General features: G+C 43.4%; 2 protein-coding genes across 8 annotated transcripts in view; both read left to right on the top strand.

Moving 5' to 3' along the window:
* Positions 1-222: 222 nt before the first annotated feature.
* On the top strand, positions 223-507 carry LOC310873356 (transcription factor BTF3 homolog 4-like; the record flags this gene model as incomplete). The annotated part of the gene is made up of 1 exon (XM_083785723.1): positions 223-507. The coding sequence occupies one exon, from the start codon at positions 223-225 to the stop codon at positions 505-507; it is 285 nt and encodes a 94-aa protein (XP_083641849.1).
* A 5,574-nt stretch (positions 508-6,081) lies between these two features.
* The window catches only part of csnk1a1 (casein kinase 1, alpha 1), a gene marked incomplete at its 3' end in the record, with an annotated part of 38,549 nt that continues 24,443 nt past the window's right edge, over positions 6,082-20,187 (top strand). For 4 of the 7 annotated variants that reach the window (XM_083785268.1, XM_083785267.1, XM_083785269.1 and 1 more), the window contains exons 1-4: positions 6,084-6,959; positions 7,142-7,248; positions 15,539-15,665; positions 16,158-16,256. In XM_083785268.1, coding sequence (XP_083641394.1) covers positions 6,837-6,959; positions 7,142-7,248; positions 15,539-15,665; positions 16,158-16,256 — 456 coding nt within the window. In that variant the 5' untranslated portion in view covers positions 6,084-6,836. Of the gene's footprint in view, positions 6,960-7,141; positions 7,249-15,538; positions 15,666-16,157; positions 16,257-20,187 lie in introns of all 7 variants that reach the window. The other 3 variants (XM_083785271.1, XM_083785265.1, XM_083785270.1) reach the window with 3 other exon arrangements.

Below are 20,187 nucleotides of genomic sequence, written 5' to 3'. Positions count from 1 at the left end.
AGTGACAACATGAATAAGGCCATTTTAGCCAAACTTCAGGACCAGGAGCGGAATAAGGATGTTTTATCCAAATTCCAAGAACAGATTCGGATAGGAGGGAAAGGCACAGCTCGTAGGAAGAAGAGGGTGATACATAGGACAGCTGCCGCTGATGACAAAAAACTACAGAGTTCCCTAAAGGCGTTGTCTGTCAACGCCATTAATGACATTGAAGAGGTGAACATGATCAAGGATGATGGCACCGTGATCCATTTCAACAATCCCAAAGTGCAGGCTTCCCTCAATGCCAACATATTCGCCATCAGCGGCAAAAGTGAGACCAAGCAGCTAACGGAGATGCTTCCCGGCATTCTCAATCAACTGGGAGCCGACAGCCTCAGCAGTCTGCGCAAACAGTTTCCCCACCAACCTCCGAAGGAAGAAGGCAATGAAGAGGAGGACGATGACGACGATGATGTTCCAGATTTAGTGGAGAACTTTGATGCAGCATCCATGAATGAGGCCTGATGTCCCTACGTACATACTATGTACACAAAGTTGGACTGCTGTGAAGCAAAGAAAGACATCGAGTTCTTAACCTTTACTTTCCAATGTCCCAATGAATTGATTCCATCAGATTACAAATGGATAACACCCAGCAACACTAAATAAGTAGATGTAGCCCTTAGCTTCTCCACTGGCTTCATGTTGTTCCCATTAACCCCCTGATGGAGATTTTACACTCTGCTGGTCCTCACATTGTATCTGTTGTTAACAGGTCGTTGCGTAATTTGCTTGTGTGACCTGTGGCAGCAAAATGCAGACTCTTCCACATGTGATGCCACATTATATGGTCATTAATTCCTCTTCTCAAATACAACTAAAATATTATGTGGATCTCAGGAACCACATGGCGTGACTCCAATGTGGATCTCCAACTTGGATCCTGTACATCTTGGACTAAATGTGACCAGCCTGTGACATTTGTCATCTATGATGTATGACTCCAAATTTGGGCAATGTTTTGGCACTGTCTTAAAACCAAAGTTAAATATTTTGGAAAAGTATAAAACTGAAAATTAGGTAGAGTGACAGTGTATATACTATCGTTGCCTACTGTATAGGCAGAGTGAATAAAAAGTTTGGCCAGTCCAGCATTTACTAGATTAATTCCGGACAGACCTGCATGCATGGACAGCACATAAGCTCTTTAGCCTCTCTAGAGTCGTGCTCAAACCCAACCTAGATCTTCCTCTCTTAACTATAGACCCATCTCAACTCCCATGGGTTATTTTACTAAAATAAAAACAAGATAGAAGAAAACTGCCAGGTGCTACAAGCGGTGTCTCCGTTGTGCATCTTCCCCATTGTCTCCCTCCTTGTTTGTTATGATTTAGCAACAACGCGCACGACTTAAACAAACATTAGCACCCGTTGCTTAAACAAACATTATGTTTATGTTGTAAGATGATAAGACCGCCCCTCACTTCACACTGGTGTGATTTTTTTTTACCAAATGTTGATTGTGACGATATTTTTGTGCCCCCCCCCCCTTTATTTTAGGGGCACTAGCCCCTCCAATGCATGGCTTTCCGAAATTATGTCATGTGGCAGCAAGTCTATGGACTTTAAATGTTTGTTTAGAGCCTTTTTAACAAAAGAAAACGTTTGGCGGCCAAGTCTATGGATTTGTTTAGGGTGGTTATGATACAATTTGTTTGCCAGCCAAGCCGGACTTTAATGTTTATTTAGTAATTGACGCCAACAAGGAGGGACAGTTTATCTGTTTCTTTAGTTAGTCAGTGCACCATAAACCAATGGTCTATCACCTGTAATGATGTAATCACCTGTACTTAAAGGGTTAACTGCCAACATAACAGTAGTGCCAAACACCTTATCTAATATTGAAATGTCTTCCTGACTTGAAAGAAATGTCAATTCCTCCCTAACAATCTCAAGTCATGATGTAAAAGCGATCAAATTCCCCCCCTCCAAAGAAAATAACAAATCACCCATTCCGTGCTCAGCCAATGTGTTTTCAGTGGTGTACGGTAGAGGGCGCTCAACCGCAGCCTGTGAATGATCCCAGGATCAATGAAGAAGTCTACACCCACAAATCATGTGATGACATTTTCCAGCTGCTTTATTTAGGATGATGCTGAAAAAACATATAAAGGGATGCTCCGCACACTCAGATCTGTGCACAATCAGTATTTATTTTGCAAGCTTTCGGTCTACTGACCTTCAGGCATTCTGTGTGGGTTTGCGGATCTTCCCTTTATATCCTTTTCATTATCCTTTTGTGACTCCAGCACCTCACTTACGTTTTTTCAGCAGATGAGCGGTGGTTCTTTTTACTTTTTTGTCTGATTTAGGATGATGCTAAAACATTCATAAAAATCACACCTGTGTGAAGTGAGAATTTTCGTCCTCACCTTTGTCTTCAATGTTTGTGTTTACACAAACACTCAAAGCTGGCCATTCATTGTCAATGATAGCTGTGTTTCACCAGTTTCAATTGGAACGGGCCTCCACCCTCAGGGGGGCCTCCAAGCTCCAACTGACCGTCAGGCATCAGTCAACTCCCGCCACCCTTGGCCCTCTCTCTCTCTCGCTCGCTGTTAAGTTACACCTATTTCACCTAAAGTCCGGCTTGGCTGGCACCTATTTTTAATAACCTGGGTAAAATGTGCGGCATTGGGAGGTAAAGGGGAGACACTTTATTGTGAAGGGACGACAGGATTAGGAGAGGTGTTGTTTGTGCGCGATATTGAACAGTCTAAACTATTTGTATTAATACGGCGGTATCAACAGAATATGTGATAGATACATACATGTAGATGGCACCCCGGGAGCAGTATGGGTTAGAGCCCCAGCTTGCATCCTCCGTGAGGAGGAAGCCCAAAAACCTTCGATGAGGCCTTTAGGAGGCCCATTCGAGCCGCAAGTGGAGTCTGCAGTACTACCGTTGCCCAGCGGTGGAGCCTGCAGAACCATTGCGGCTCAAGAATCCACCACTCCTGAATGAAGTGTCTGGTGCTGGGAGTCTGGTGCAACGCACAGGTTCCTCGCTATACTCCTGGTGAGAGCAGGAGTGGACCTGGTGAGACGTAGGAGGGGCCCGGACAGTAGTCCCGGCACAGTAGTTCCGGAGTGGTTCCAAAGGATTGTGCGGCCCTGTCTTTCCCTAGTGGGTTTGATCGAGGGTAGCTACTGGGACGTAAGTCGGGACTTGATCACCCCGGCTGGGTCACCCGAGTGAGGGGTATGATGTTCGAGAGACCCGAAACCCTGATGACCTTGGGATACATCACTGAGGATACGTCCCAGTTGCATCCAGGCGATGTATTTTTCGTTCTGGGGCCTCATATTTGATCTTGAAACGGGCCTCCAGATTCCTAAGGCCGCCCCTGGTGTTAGGACAAACACTCAAAATTGGCCGGTCCCTAACCGCAGTCTTAACCGGTCACGTAGGTTGGACCCTAACCTCAGTCTTAACCGGCCACATAGGTCGAATCCTAACCTCAGTCTTAACCGGCCACGTAGGTCGATCCCCAACCTCAGTCTTAACCGGCCACGTAGGTCGATCCCTAGCCTGAGCTAACGTGTTAGGTTTCTGGTCTAGAGGGGCGGGTCGCGGCTCAGATTTGCGCACGCCCTGATTCGATCTCATCGATCTGTCCGTCACCCCCGGCCCCTCCTCTCCCCCCTAGTGCAGCGCTACGTCACATCATTTGGAGCGACGCCCACCCGGAAGGGTTGACTCCCACTTTTAGACCAGAGCGGCCAATGCGTTCCTCCAGGCTTTCAATTTTTGCACCAACAAAAATGAAAGCCTGGTACCGAGGCTAGTCGATCCCTAACCTCAGTCTTAACCGGCCACATAGGTCGGACCCTAACCTCAGTCTTAACTGGCCACATAGGTTGGACCAGAGCCTTAGATATAGACAGAGTTACGCAAACTGTGTTCACTTCATGGGGCCAGTCCAATGGTGGCTCTTCTACATAGACTTCTATTGAGAATGGGGCCAACCAACTGGGACAAGTCCTGGACCGGAAGTAGGCAGAAATGCATTCAGGCAACAGCCCAGCATAATGATCTAAAATCCCTTTATTTTAGATTGTTTTGTAGTACTAATAGTACAACATAAACATTAAAGAGACTTTAGTTGTTACTGTACAATACTTTAAAACAGTTGCCATGTTGCACACATGCTTAAATTACCTCTTATTTGTGCCGCCCTCGTTGAAAACAATGTATTTCCAACTCCAGCTCAGTTCAGGCTGCATGAACAGCGCTCGAGGTTCAAGGTTTGCGCACACATTTTCAGTGTGTTTGGGAGATTGTATAGCTTAGCTTCCCTGATTGGATAACCCAAATCGTTGGCTTCACGGATTGGAAGGAGCGTTGCATCAAGTTTGTGCCGGTTAGCCACTATAAGCCCCTGATTGGCCAACCCAAGGCATTGGCTTAACCAATTGAACCAGCATTGTGTAACTTTTGTGCCGTATAGACAATAGAGTACTGAAATCCTGACGTCAAGTAATTTCTCTATGGTCAGTCTGCCAAATATGATGTCAATTTGACCAACCAATCACAACATTTCAGTTGTTCATGAGATTATGTTGTTGTAGGCCTATAATGATAAGAGCGCCCCTCAACTTCACATGGCATGGGCATGATTTTTTACTTAATGTATGCATATATAACATCAAGAGTAAGTGCTAGGGAAGCATGTTGTGCCATGACACAAAACTTTACTATTCGTAGGGGAGGAAATAGTTTGAATATATTTTGTGGAGAGGGCTGTCACCAGTGACAATGAGTGCCTGCTGACGTCACGGCCAGGCCTCTCATCATAGCTCCTCTAACTGCAGGGAAAACAGAGCGCGTTCCCGTGCTGTGATACCGTGCGCGTTCCCGGTGGCTAAACTAAACCAACATTTAGCTGATCAAGTCGGTGTGTTATACAAAATCCAGTGACCTATCGAATTTAGTGACTCCAGAGCACAAAGGTGACAGTAGTAGTAGACCACCTGAAAAACGGGCCTTTTTGTTATAGGCTATTACCGGTAGGCTACGTTTATTCACTTTATTGCATTGTAGGGTTTATTGACTATGAATGAAACTATGAAATAACATAATATTATTGTGTAGCCTAGTAAAACTTTTAATTCGAAATAAATCACTGACAATGTGACCAGCAAAGCACCCTCCTCCTCCATGCTTCACAGTAGGAACACAAAATTTGTCTTAACAGTCTCAGTCTTTTCTTTTTCTTAAGTCTTATCAGTGATAAGACTTAAGAAGACCAAAGGACATATTTAATGTATAATGCCCCTTGCTCATGCAGTGTTCTTGGCTCAAGCAAGTCGCTTCTCTTCTCATTGATCTCCATGTTTCTTTGCAGAAATATCCCCCCCATATTATGTCTATTATCAGTCTACAATCACTAAAGACTGTATTCAACACCTCCCACACCTGCCATCCCCCCAGCTAGCCTACCACCATTGTCTCTCACCTTGACCCACGTTTGGCGTTTCTTCACAGCTCAATGAGGTGTGATTGTGATTTTGAGTAGGCTAGCTGGATTGATAAGCATAAGGGTGGGGGGGGGGGGGGGGGGGGGTGCCGAACTGTCCCGCTGGGTGGGGGTGGGGTTGAAAATTTGCCTTATTTTATTGACAATGTAACTATATATATATATATATATATATATATATATATACACACACACACACAGTAAATGTCAGAATCAGAATTAATGCATTCTGATTAACTGAACATGGCGGACCCAGGCTGTAAAAGTTTGTGCATATGGTTCGTCCACAATAAACCGTTTTTGTATTGGCTTACAAGTGCTTACTACAAAATGTATACCCATTCTATATACTGTGAAATAAAAATGTCAATCAATAAATCAATCAATCGAATATTACAGTCTGTCAACAGCAACAGACAATGTTAAAATATAGTTGAATAAATGATTCGTTTAAAAGTTGAATGGAAGAAAGAAACGCCCTCCACCAGTGAGTAGGTGTGTCCAAACTTTTCACTGTATTTTAGTGTATCACGCGGATTTCGTAGGTGAATTCAAATCTTCAAACAGCGAGAGAGACGGTAACAACAGCGCCTTCTGTAACAATACAATTCGATGAGTCACCAATTCCGGCGTAACACCCGAAACCCAGCAGAAAGAGAAAAGGCTAGTTGGTGAAGAGAGAAGATGGCGGAGTGAGTGAGTGGGTTGCGCCTCGGGAAGAAGGTTGCTACCCTTTTGAAATTCGACTAAATACGCTCGAAATTACGAATTTAGCACCTGAGTTTTCCAAACAGAAAGAGACCCCCTCGACACAGAGGAGGTCCAGGACATTCTTTTTTTTCCTGTCGTATTTTTGGTATCAACGAAACGTTGGCTACATTTAGCTAGCTGGGCTAACTCCGAAGAAGAAGCACTGACTGGATTATTGGTCGACTTTGGCCTTCGGTTGGTTTAAAAAACAACAGAAAAAAACAGATTCAGCTGTGTTTTGTGTTTTTCCTGGATTTTTATGGGAATACACGCCAACATAAACGCACGAATACACCCTTTCGGGCACTGGTGAACCTTTTAAAAAACTTTAGACATTTTGTACCAACTGGACGGAGGTGGTTGGAGAAGGAGGCTGTTTTCCTGGTAGCGAGACCTGACGATAACGATACGACCAAGTATCGAAAGAATCATCGTCGACCCTACCAGACTCTCATGTTCATTTTTTGTGTCTTGTTGTTGTCGTCTTCATTTTTAAAGTGAATCGAGGAGTGCTGCTCGTCGGGGTTTTGGTGAATCGGCATTCATCATTATTATAATATTATTATGGCGAGCAGCAGCGGCTCCAAGGCCGAATTCATAGTCGGTGGGAAATACAAGCTGGTCAGGAAAATCGGATCGGGGTCTTTCGGCGACATCTACCTGGCAATCAACATCACAAATGGAGAGGTACACATTCGTGGTCATTTTTTTTTGTACAGATGTGATTTTTGTGTTGTTGCCAGCCACAACTCTTGAAGATGGCCAGGTTCTCGCTAAAACATAGCGCGACATGGCCCACTTATAATGAATTGATAATATCCCTATATATCGATCACCCTGTGTGTGTGTGTGTGTATTATTATTTTCAGGAGGTAGCAGTCAAATTGGAATCGCAGAAAGCCAGACATCCGCAGCTGTTATACGAAAGCAAGCTGTACAAAATCCTACAAGGAGGCGTCGGGATACCGCACATAAGGTAACTCAAAACTATAGGAAACACCTTTTTCCACTGCTCACTTTTGTATTGCCACTGCCAGAGTGCAAGACTTCCCCCCCTAGGGGGTGTCACGGCCTATCTGGTGTGCTGTCTTTGTTTGTTTCACGATGAGTTGTCGATGGTGGCTTTGCCTTGAGTTTACGTGTCAACTCAACTAAATTGTGGTCTTTTTTTAAAGTGAAAATAACATATCTACAAGCTTAACAACGCGTCATTTCGGCAAGCGATACTCAACATTAGCTTACGTTAGCGTGATGCTAAATCACTCCGGCCCTGATCCACCTTCCTAAAACCTTTTTAATGTGTCGCTTTTCGCGACCGCGTCGTGTATTTAATAGATGGATCACGATGTCTCTCTTGGTAGATTATTGTTACGTGGAAATGTCATGTTTTGAGGTTGAAGCCAGATATATATGTTATGGTGGTTTGGTTGGAAATGGCCGCTCCTCTCTTTTGTTGTGTTTGCAATCCCAACATGTCTTCCTCCTACTGCTAGAAAATGGCGGCGGGGCGAGAGTAGTATAGCGAAAATACGGATGAACTGGCCAGGGCCTCCTTAATGTTGGTCGTGCTGTTTCTATGCTCAAGGTGACTTGGAGCAACGTATTTTCAACCGATACCTATCCATATGTGGCGACGAATACACACTAATCCGTTCCCTATCCCTAGTAGCAGAAGGCCCTCTGCTGTAGCTACACGTAGAGAGAGGCCTGTGACTGTGTAAATATGGCAGTACCACACACACTAATGAGAATGTACCTTTATATCAATGGTGTTCAACCCGTTTCACATCAAGGCCCATTATTTATTGGGCATTTGAGCCACGGGGCCATCATTTTGATTCGATTTTGCCTCTGTCCCAATACTGTTGGGATATTTTGTTGTGTGGGATTTTGTCCACAATTCCATGCTGTATTGGTGTGGTACTATAGAGACAATAGGCAAATGTTGATCAAAATAATACATCTACACTCTAATTGTGTAGACTTAACAATAATGTAACTCTTGAGAGTGTAAAGGGAAACCAGATGGACCCATAAGGGTCAATTTGCTTTCATTTTACTCTCAAGGGTTAAATGTCTAAGGGTCAATTTGGTTACCAACTCCATTATTTAGCTGGGGACCACCTGGAACCCCTTCAAAAGGACCACTGGTTAAAAGCCATTGCACTATATTCAATCCATCCCGATCGTAATCATTGCTGCTTTTTTGCATCCGGCAATTTTAGATGTATCCAGGAATCAGGGATATCATGACTAAATAAATCTGTATTTGTTTTCAATATATTTCATGCTCCCACAATGGCTTTTTTGTAATGATGTTCAGTTGCTGCTTTGATGTGGCATATCATGTCACACTATAGAATGCTGTGTGATTGTGGTGGTGCAATATGAGTCAACCACATTGTTCCATCTATTCATTGCGTGCCCTTTCCTGTTCATTGTATGTGTGAAACACATTTATTATGGCATAATTGGCATCTATTCTAAACCAGCTCTTTCTTACTAGGCCAAGGCTGCATGATGTAGCCAACATTGGATCACCATAAACTCATTTTCATATCAGTCTAGTAGTATGTTGCCTATTATCACTATATAGCTCATATCACATTATGTTTGTAATAGTCTTAAAATGTCATGTTTGTCTGAATGAAACCTGGAGAAAGAATGGGGTAAAGATAAATAATGTCAAACATAACCAAGCAGGCGTGGTGTCTTTAGCAATGCAATATACTTTTAGTAGGTTAATTATTCAAGGGGTTGACTGACTACCAGCATGTTTTTGACACCAGCATTGCTTATGTCTTATTTGTCTGCATTGTTTCAGCAAACCCATTATTTGATCAGTTATTCCATTTAGTCTGAGGTTCATAATTCAGCATTCGACTATTGCAACCAATATAACTGGTCCTGCTTCCTAAACAATAGCACTAATGTTGTCTAGACTAAATATCTGTCTGTACCTGGGTGAGGGTTTCTGTTTTGGGGGAGGCTAGCAGTTGATATGGGCCTTGTTGGCTCCCATGACTCAGGGGCAGGAAGTCAGTTGAGAACTGCAGAACTATGTGTTTGTCATCCTCAAGTTCCACATGCATGTTTTGACTTGATTTTTAATTGAAGAGCTGGCTTTGATATTGAACAAGGTGTGTAGATAATGGACTGGTAAGCATTATTGCTGTTGATCCTGAGCTCTCGTCTTTAACCCAATCACTTAGTCTTAAAACATATACCCCGCACCAGAGTCCCCCAGAGGTCTATACTTATTACTAGCCCTGCTACTTTTTCCCCTAGCCCATTGAGACCAGATTCTACAAATGTCTTCTAAATCCTGAAAGTTTTTTTTTAGAACACTTTCCATGTCAAGGACCCCCAAAATTATATGTACTCTGTCGCCGACCCCCATCTGAAAATGTATTGTACCAGGGACCCCCCAGAAGGATAAATATTAGTTAAAAACGTTTGGTGTGAAAGAATATATATAAAAATAATGGTTAAAAGGTGACTCATGCATCCTCAGATCTAAATGGGCTAGGCCAAATCTCTATGCTGAAGATGGCTGATCTTCAAGCTCACAATGTGATGTATTGTGAGCTTGTACATTTTCGCGCTTTTCTCTGAATGTTTGGCCCAGAATAGGTACTCGTACTAAAGTGGTTTTAAATACTACCTCATCTCAAGTGATATTTCCTTGTATTGTATTATGCAAAGTTAAAGCTGAGTCTGAAGTCCTATCAGACAGAATTGACTACTAGAATAACGATTAATCTGTTATGGACCTGCATGGGCAGTAGCAATCCAGTTGTACTGCGCCTGCGGTCAAATGTGGCAATGAGAGCTTGGTTGATATTGACGAGCACTAAATTAAACCTTCCTTCTTTCTATAGTGGCGATAATTAATTCTCTCAAAAGCCATGAGGTGCAAATTTGTGTCCTCACTTTTAGCTTCAATATGTGCTTTGCTCAGCCAATTCAATGAAAGGCACCATGTGCATTCACCAGGTGAATGCGGTCGGCTGGCAGGTCCCTGGTGATGCATTCTTCACCAGGAATAAAGACGGCTTGTGTAATCGCGTGTGAGAGTATTGTTATTGTAACTTAACCAGTTGATACCCCGGTTGATGAGCCAAACTAAGGCATTATGATCCTTATCAGCGCTTGAAATGAAAGTAAGCCAAAATGCTGCTCAGGTTGCATTCTGCATTGTGGCTGGTGACTGTGCCCACAGTCTGACGATAAAAGTAATCTAATATGAAGTCCTAACAGAAGGTTGATATGATTGCCATTTCACACTACAGTGGAGAGTGGACCTCCTTAAGAGTCCTTGTGTTATCTTTGTCTTCACATCAGAGGTGCTCACAAGCATCAGATCCCTTGTCATCTAGAGATCGATAGATCTCATGGATAGTGTGTGGTTGGACATGGATAGTGATACCTTTTCACAGTGATGCAAATAGCCTGCATCCTTATCATGTCATCCTCCGAGGGTCCTGGGAAGCAATACTGTACTCGGTACTGTGCTAAAAGACCACCCCTGGGTCCCGGGACCCATTACATTGAAATCCTATTTACACTTTATTGATCCCGTAGGGGAAATTCAGGTGCCAGAGATGGCATGGCAGTAAAAGTTAGAGTATACAGGTTTGATTTATTGCGTACTTTATTAGCAGTTTGCAAAAAGAAGCACAGGGAAGTACAGTTCAATGCAAGGTCTGCTAAGAGGATTTTAAGCCCAAGTAAACATATGGCTTGTTTCCATGGAAAGGTCCACTCCTTTGTAAGTTTGTACTCAAAGCATTATATCTGATCCGCAGCAATGCTAGCAATGGCTAATTGTTAGTGCTCTGAGAGGAAGTGCTGAGGGAAACTGAGGCATGTGCTCCCAACTGCCGTATAGAGCATTTGGGGGGGGGGGGGGGGGGGGGGGAGGGAGGGGGGGGAGGGAGAGCACGAGCACAAGTACAAGTTAAAGATCGTTTGGTCTAGTTTCAAGTTCTGTTTGCCTTGTAACTATGACGTGATGAAATATGAGAGTTTTGACCATTCCCCAGGGGAAACCGTTATACCATATTACCGTCCAACCCTTGTGACGGTGCGCCGTGGCACAGTTGGTAGCGCTGTCGCCTCACATCTAGAAGGAGGTCCTAAATTCGATTCTCGCTGTGGGTGCTGGGGGGCATGTTCTCTCCTATGTGTTTGTCTGTCCTAATGAAGGTCTAATCGACCGAAACTTGACCAATAAAGAACAACATTCCTGGCAAAGTGGCAAGTTTCTGACAGTGTGTGGGACCCTTCTTTGTTTTTCAAAGATAACCTTAAGTATGCTTTATTTCCCTACGCACCTGTCACTAGCCTTCTGAGGTGTGCATCGGCCTTTTACTAATAACTCTTATGTGTCACCACCAGTGCCCCTAGGCTAGGTGGAGTTTGTGAAAGTGCCTTTCTGTGTGGAGTTTGCATGTTCTCCCCCGTGTCCTTAACAAACGCATGCCGTAATCCTGGTCTCTATATTGCCTTCCCCTGGTCAGCCGGGTGCCTGATGGAGGGGAAAAAAGGACCCAGGAGAACCCCCCCCCCCTGTCAGGTGATAAGAAGCAGTCTGCTCACTCATGCATTGAAGGAAGCACAAGCTCAGGTCAAGTTTAACATCCAAGTCCATATTTTGGGCATGTCAGTACATGCCCAAAATATGTACTCCAGGATGAAAGTGGTTAATTTCACATGTGTAATATAACCATGAGCTAGCTAGGAAATCCTATTGGAAAGCATATTTTGAGCAATGGCCTCTGGTCAGTCTGTCGGCTACTAGGCTAATGTTATAAATGTTGCTCCCTACTCAAAGTTTAACATACACTCTCTCTCACCCTGGTAACTGGCACCTGGCTTAGACAATGGTCGTGGAACTACTAAGGTGTGGTTTCTGGCAAGGGGTGTGCGCGCCTTAAAAACTAGATCACCAGGTTTGTATTAAGTAACCGTGTAATGGATGAGTGTGTGTGTGTGTGTGTGTACGTGCGTGCAGTTGCTTGTTGCATGATTGCACAATTTATTACATTACTTTACCTGCAGTGTTTGAAGGACTGAAAGAAGACAAGCTTTTTGTAGGGTTTAGTTGTGTTTAGAAGAACTTTTAATGAGGTGATTTAAACATTTCCTATGTAGGACAATAATGATGACAAAGCCTGTATGGGTTTGGTTGTTCATAACTTCAACCACATTCCGCTGCATTATTGCTTAATGCGCACCATTTGGCTCTATTTTCACTATTGCTGAGGAACAATTATTTGATTCTGCATCTCGTATAAACTGCAAACCACATGGTTTCAGTGTTAGAAATGACAACATTGTACCTTTTTACGGAATGAATTAGAAATGTTTTGGATGTCATTATAGCACCAGTGTATTTGTGTTGTACAGTGCCTTGTTTGAACGATAGATTTGTTGAAGATTTGCAAAGGATCTCAGTTGACCTACAAGGTGATGTTGTTGTGCTCGGCGTTGCTGATTGTGTGAAATGAGCAAACGGGTCTATGAAAACAAGCCTAACTAGGCTATTTGAAAAAAACAAGCCCAAATAAGCAACTACACTTTAAAAACGAGCCCCGAAAAAAACGCAGCATTTCAGAAAAAGAAAGTCACTTATGATAAGCAGACATGGCAACACTGGAGAGAGGATTACCTATTTACTACATGTACCTCGACAGTGGGCGCAGGGCCAATAAGGCAATCAGGGAAGGAGGTGGGGCCCGCACAGGCGCACACCATTCTTTAGGCAAAGGAATGACTCAAAACGTTGTCTTCAATGCGGGCCTGCCGCCCTACCTCCTTCCAACGCTGGAGAGAGGGCAGCGTGAAGCCAGTCAAACCTGCTGATCTGCTGCTGCTCTCTTGTACTTTTCCTCCCATCCCCCACTTTCAGAGCGCCACAGGAACCCAGTGCTTACTGCTTTCCCAGTGGGATTTAGAGCAGGAAGCCTCTCTGCCTCTCATCCTCTCACCAGCACATTGTGCTGTTGGGTGAGTGAGTACTGGGGACTTTTATTACAGCCTAGCCCAAAAGTCAGATTGAGAGTTGTTCCGATGTTAGACTGTGCGCGGGACTATATACCGCTGTTTATATACCCATTTTGACCTGAGATCAGATTCTAAAAATGACTTCTACATCCTGACAGTTTTCTGAAAAATCTATGTTTCTATGTCAGTGGTTCTTCGATTTTTCAAGAATAGCAGACCTACAAGCTTGTAGCGCGCCACTCGGTGGCGCGCTATGAGCTTGTAGATATGCTATTTTTCAATAGCTAAAACACCAAAAGGGGTTCCTGCCCAAAATGGGTTGTGTACCGAATGTATTGGTCTGGCTCTAATTTGAATCAACATGCCATTCCCTATATGGTCCACTGTGTTTCATCTGGCAGTTTTGTAAACCACAAGCTTTGTCACAGTACAATATTGTGAGTCTTCAGGTAATGATTTGATATTTGCAGATATCACACTTTTTGCCATGAAGAGATAACTTACTGAGAATGATTGAAATGCTAGGAGAGAAAGTGAAACAAACGGTTGATCAGAAGGTTTGTAAACCATTTACTGTAGTAGCAAACATGGTTAACTGTAAGCTGCTGAAATGTTAGCATTGTTAACTCTTTTTCATATATTGCTGAACCAGTGGACCTGAAAGGTCACTTGGCTTGACCTGACATGCTTCTGCAAAGGATACAACGCAATGCCTTGGCTTATTTTGCTACATCGTTACAACTGTCTCACAGTGCGCCACAGGGTTGTTGATGAGCTCTTGTCGTAAAGCGGAGTAGGTCTCGTTTGGGCCGGGGGCTTGGAGTAGTTTCACTGTCAGCCAAAAACAACAAGGACGCCTCTTCTTCGCTCATGTTGCAAATTCAGCTGGCACCTGCTGCTACCTACCACATCTACCTCTCCCTTGCGTAGAAAGAGTTAAGTGGGCAACCACTGATTTGAATAATCCAGCAGTAAAATTTTTCCATGTGGTCTGCACATGTTTCTGCCTGTGCTTCAATTAAATTGTCTCACAGAAATGGATCCCTATATCGGTACGAGAAATAAGGGTAGCAGCGGAGTAGTTAAACAATTGACAGTGTGGATCAGGGCTGTACACTTCTTCTATATTAAAATCCTTGTGTGGAAGTAAGATGATGGGATGATGAGTTATATTGAGTTATATAATTGGTATAAAAATCTAGACACTACATATCTTGCAAAAGTTGGAGTTGTATGTTGGCAGCCCGGAAAGGTTATGTACAAGAATGCCCCTGCCTACAATGTTGCTATATGTGTATTGTAAAGATTATTTTTATCATTCTAACCACTTCCTTGTCTGCCTGAGTACATCAGTGCAGTCTCTTGTACTGCATCATATTATTTAACACCCCCCCCAAGCAGAGTGTTGTGTGGCCCAGACAGCCAGGAAAACTGGTATCTCAAGTGTCTTTCTTGAAGCACTGGGTCACCCTTGTAGTGTCTGGTTACAAGCAGCCATGACAAAAGACAAGTATGTGTTTGATCCGCAAAACCCGCTGGAGATTAAACATGTCTCCACTTTGGTGATACAGTGAGATCTTTCACAAGCAGTCATGATACTACACTTTTCCCCTCCCTCTTTTTATGACGTGGTTCTACCAGACTAAAGTTTATTTGGCAGCATAGCAGTAGGTGACTCGGATGACAAGACGAACAAGTTTGACAGTAAAAAAAAACACATGCATACAATACAACACAATACAACACATTGACAGTTTTGACACATTGGTGATGAAGCAAGCACCCCATTGACTGCCACCAAAAACCTCCGGCGCTGTCTCACACTGCTGCAGGAAACACGGTGCTTTACTTTGAAAACCCTTCAGTTTCCACTTCCCAGAGTGCAAAGGGCAAAAATATAGCTCTGTCTAAACCCCCACACAGCGTCTGTGAACGCCGCACGTCAAAACAGCCGCCTCCGTTATTTTCAATGAACCTATCCCACACCGGCGGCGTCCGCCGCGTATTCACGCCTCGCCTGACGCTCCGATACGCCACCGTTCTAGGCGTTGCTGCGCAGCAATCCCTGTGCCGCGACGCAGTAGTATTGACCCCATAACATCCGCTTTCTGATCAATCACTGCAATCTGAGCCTCAATTCAGAGAAAAAAGCCTCTAAAGATCGCCGATCCCATAGCATTGGGCGGCGGCCATCTTGGTGAGGTCAAAATAGACTGAGTTTACATATTTATATTGTGCTTTCCTACTTCTCTCTTTAGGTGGTATGGCCAGGAAAAGGACTACAATGTCCTAGTCATGGACCTACTGGGGCCCAGTCTGGAGGACCTGTTCAACTTCTGCTCGCGCCGATTCACCATGAAGACTGTCCTCATGCTGGCAGACCAGGTAACATAACAAGCTACAATCACACTAAATCCTTCAGAGACCCAGAACCCGGTGTTATATTATGAGTTGTCCATGTACATCTTAAGTCTGTGTACTTGAACTTGAGATACAGTGTACTTGATAAGTTGATATGTATTGTGTACTGCCTGTACTGTAGCATACTTTATAGATAGGCTACGAGAGACATCTCAGCGCCAGCAAGGTCAGCCTTGCTGCATTAGTCACGGTACTTTGGCTCATATCTTATTGTCACGTCATTATGATCCAGCACTATATACAGTATGTTCCTATTTGTGTAATAAACTTTGTGAACCTTTAGCGTGATACTGTCTGTACATGGGCAACTCATAATATAACACCCGGTATGCAAAATATATCCATTTGCCCCGCCTGCAACTATCGATTATCTTCTTGGCGATTATTCTATTGATTACTTTTTGATTGTTTGCTATTGAGTTGTTAAGCTAAATATGTCATTTGTTTTCTCTCTAGATGATCAGTAGAATCGAGTATGTGCACACAAAGAACTTCATCCACAGAGACATAAAGCCAGATAACTTCCTCATGGGCATCGGCCGCCACTGTAACAAGGTAAGGCCCATCCTGATGACTTTGTTTGTTTTCAGCTGCAGAAATGTCAACCCCATGTCTATGGCTGTTTCTGGATATTGACCTTTTGACTCTTGTGTCATGAATATAACAGGCTAACTGTGCAGCCTCTTTCAATATTCGTATTTTAGTTGTAGTTAATAACAGCATACGATTTGCCTCCACGATTTGAATGAGTAATACTCCATAAATTCCATAGGACTACATCGAAATCCCATTGAAGCATTTTAAATGGCTGATCAGGAACTCGTTAACTACGAGATCTTCAGAATCATGCATCATCTGTGACTATTGTTTGCATCGTTAAAAAGGTGTTTTTCTTTTTGGTGAAAGTCTTCATATTCCACTGCACTAGAACGCCAGGTCCTCCACCTCTGTCTCTCCGTCTCCTGCCATGACTGAGATGGCTGTCCTCTTACTCTATGCAAGAAGGCGTATGTCCAAATTGCTTGTCTACAACCAATGTGTGTTACAAGCCAAAGTCCAGAGACCCTGTTCTGCAAAAACATTAGCAGAAGTGGGGTGACAATGAGGTGTTAAGGTGTTTTTGAAAATGACAATTCTCATCAAAAGGTAACAAGTTTGCAGGTCTGTTTCTTTCCACACATTAACGGACTAAATGTACACATTCAATACAGACTGTCTGCAAACCTACTGACTACACAGTAAGTAAACTGAAACACTGTTGAACTGGACTGGGTACTGTTTAAATTCGAGATGGTTTCCTATGAGTTGCACTGATAATAAAGAACCATTATGTGGAATATGTGCCGTCTTCCAACTGAATGGGCATTCTAAGCAGCAGAATTAACCCTAAGCGAAATCATCTGTTTGCCGATGATTGTATTAATGGGTGTGGAAAAACCTTCGATATGATGAAATTGCCTGCCAAAGTTTAAATTTGCAAAGAAATGTGCCCCCTCAACTGGCAGAATTTTAAATCAGTTGGTATAAGATACATTAGGTATTGTTTAACATCACAACTTAATTATCCACTGCAATATAATGTAATCACTATGCATATAAATGGTTCTTTGTCTTGGGTGAACATCTTGGCCAGTATTGATGGATTTGCTTCAATTACTTTATCTGTAGTAATTTAGGTAAATGATGGTGAATAGTTACTGAAATGGAGCAAAAATAGTGACACTTGGCTTTGATTTAAACAGACACACATGTGTGTTTAAATCATATATATATGGGACAAGTGAAGCACTTGGAGGTCATGGGGTCATGGCACTTTCACACCAGAAGCACAAATGCAGTCATTAGATGCGTGTCTGTGCATGGGGAGGTACAGCGAGTGCATTCTCCCGCAGCGGCAGCAGCCACGGCGCCGCCGACAACAGCCGTGGCAGTGTTTCCTCTGCCACCGGCAATTGGCGGCGGCGGCGCTGCCGGAGAATGCGCTCACTGGCACTGCTTCTGTTTGCATGTCACAGTATTTGAAGGTTGAGCACAGAACCTTGCAGAATTCCAAGGGGTGCACACACAGCAAACTAGGCCTAGGAGAGTCCAGCCATGTCATCCCGAGTGAAAACGGCTGTTTTCCGCTGTGCTATGTACATTGGCACTTCTGGTGTGAAAGCTCCATCTTGCTGATGTCCCCCTCAAAAGGTTAAGGTCTGCGTTTGAAACATTCATACCCACAGTGACTACAGAACTAAATAACCTTTAGTTACAAATGTACGTGAATCGACCAACACTTGTTGAACATTCTTCAGAATGGTACAGAATGGTGTTTGAGCCACTAGCCTCAACGGGTACAAAGTAAGAGAAAGACCATCCATCAGCTGTTTGTTCCATGGAGTTATTGAAATGGTGATCGTTAGCCTCTTTAACCCCATTTGGTTCATTGACTGGAGTCCCCCGGGGTCTATACTAGGCCCTCTCATTTTCCCCCCCAAAATATCTTCACAGAAAATAGCTGATCTACAAGCTGACAATGTGTCACAATGCGTGTGCTTGTGAGCTATTAATATGCGACTCTTAATCCAGTCCTGCCCAGTTTGTAGTTCCTGGGCTCCGTTAAAAGGCTTCTGTCTGCATGATGTACAATAATCACATTTCTATGCCCACAGAACAACAAAGCAACCATCCAAGATGTTTTGTTGTTTCCTGGTGATTGCCTTTTGTTGTCTTATTTGAACAGAGTTGTGTGTATATATGGTCAAGTTGCCTGTAAACACACTTGATATATACTGTATTTATTCAGAGCCCTTGCAGACAGGCAACATTTGGCTAAGTTAAAGCTAAAGATGCATGCGTCAACAACAGCAACCACTGCAATATCAGACAAACCCGGACCTGGTCTCCATACTTCACGAGTGTCGAGGCTAAATCTAACGACAGCTGAAGAGAAGCCAAAATCCTTGTCCGTTGGGGTTAGCCAGTATTTGAAAGTATTGGCGTGGGCAGCTGTGCTATAGCCTGTATTTCATTTTTGGCATTGCCGCCTGGCGCCTGGGCTCCGTGTATTTGTATCATTGTGCGTCTTGTGTGAATGCCAGCTGTACATTTTATTTTATTCATTTATTTGTAAGAACAAACTGTGATAGACTGATGGGTGGTGTACAGTGCACAGTAGATCGTCGACACTCTTAAACTGCAGTCTGCATCATCATTGCTCTGTAATGCACATGTCTGCTTAGCAGTCAGCCCAGTCTGGCAACTGTAGTCGACCCTATTGGTGATTCTTGCCGAGTGGGCCAGTCAACAAACGCCGGACTGGGTCAACTGGTCACTCGGCCTCACACTCAGGCTGTATAGTGGATAGTTAGGAAACCAGGTAGATCGGCAGGTAGCCCGACCGGCCTGTTTTAACCACTTAAACCCTCTATAACCCCCTATAAACATGGCCCTGTACTGGGTCTGGTCTTTCTGGTCTCTTCCACAAAATCTCTTTGCCAAAACTAGCCTATATACAAGCTCAATGCGTTGTGAGCTTGTAGATCTGCTAGTTTCACCAAACGTTTACCTGCCTTCATAATGGGGACCCTGGGGTTCAAGTGGTTAAGGACATCAGTTTGGCATACACTACCTGCTCTGTGCTTCCACCACATGCTTCAATAAAGCTTCATTTATGTTGACGGTTAAACAGAGCGAAAGTTATGCCTTTTTTAAATGAAGACTTATTTGTGTTGATGTAGGCTTTATTGTCTTCTCTGTTGAAATGAACCTTTAGAGATTGTTTGGTTAGTGCCTTGTCAATATATTGCCTCTTCAGTGTTGACAGTTAATCAAACGGTTAACGTTTGATCAGCTGTCAAAATAATATTGGAGACAATTTTCGTTGTGTGGTTAATACAGTTTTGATGGCCACTGTAATCTGTTTTGGACTGCATTTGTGTTGTGGGATCGGTGAAATTGACAAGGAAGGCATGATATCTTACATTATATTTGTTCAACATCAGTGGCATTTGAAGGAATTCTAATCCATCCAGAGCACAGTGTAGCAGTAGAAATGGTTATTTATCAGAAATGGTTGTTATGCATCTACACCCTTAGTTTCCTATTGTTGTTATTACACAGAATATAAAATGCTTGGAGTCATTTATTGGTTATATATATTAATTTTCTTAGTGCGGATTTGGGAGTCATCACACACTAACACATTTGTCTTGTTGCATTTGCTAGAATGGTTTTGTACTGGGAGGGACACACATTTTGCATTGACCCAGTGTGCAAATAACGCCCTATCCCAATGTAAAAGTTAGCCTAGACTCTAGTCTAGGCTTAGAAGGCTATTCCACTCAGTCATAATACCGTGACCTAGTGTTGTGTCCCAACCCTCTTGTTGAGAAACACTGTAACTCGAGTGCCTCTCATAGCCGATGCCATTTTATTGAATCTGCACTGTGCACACATGCAATAGCCAGGCAATGCCTAAACTCCTCCTACTGCTTCAAGTAAT

This window comes from Protomyctophum parallelum (genome assembly GCF_964188405.1).
Source record: "Protomyctophum parallelum genome assembly, chromosome: 16".
Taxonomy (NCBI): Eukaryota; Metazoa; Chordata; class Actinopteri; order Myctophiformes; family Myctophidae; genus Protomyctophum; species Protomyctophum parallelum.
Note: the sequence above shows the minus strand (reverse complement) of the source record. Positions and strands in the feature narration are given on the sequence as shown.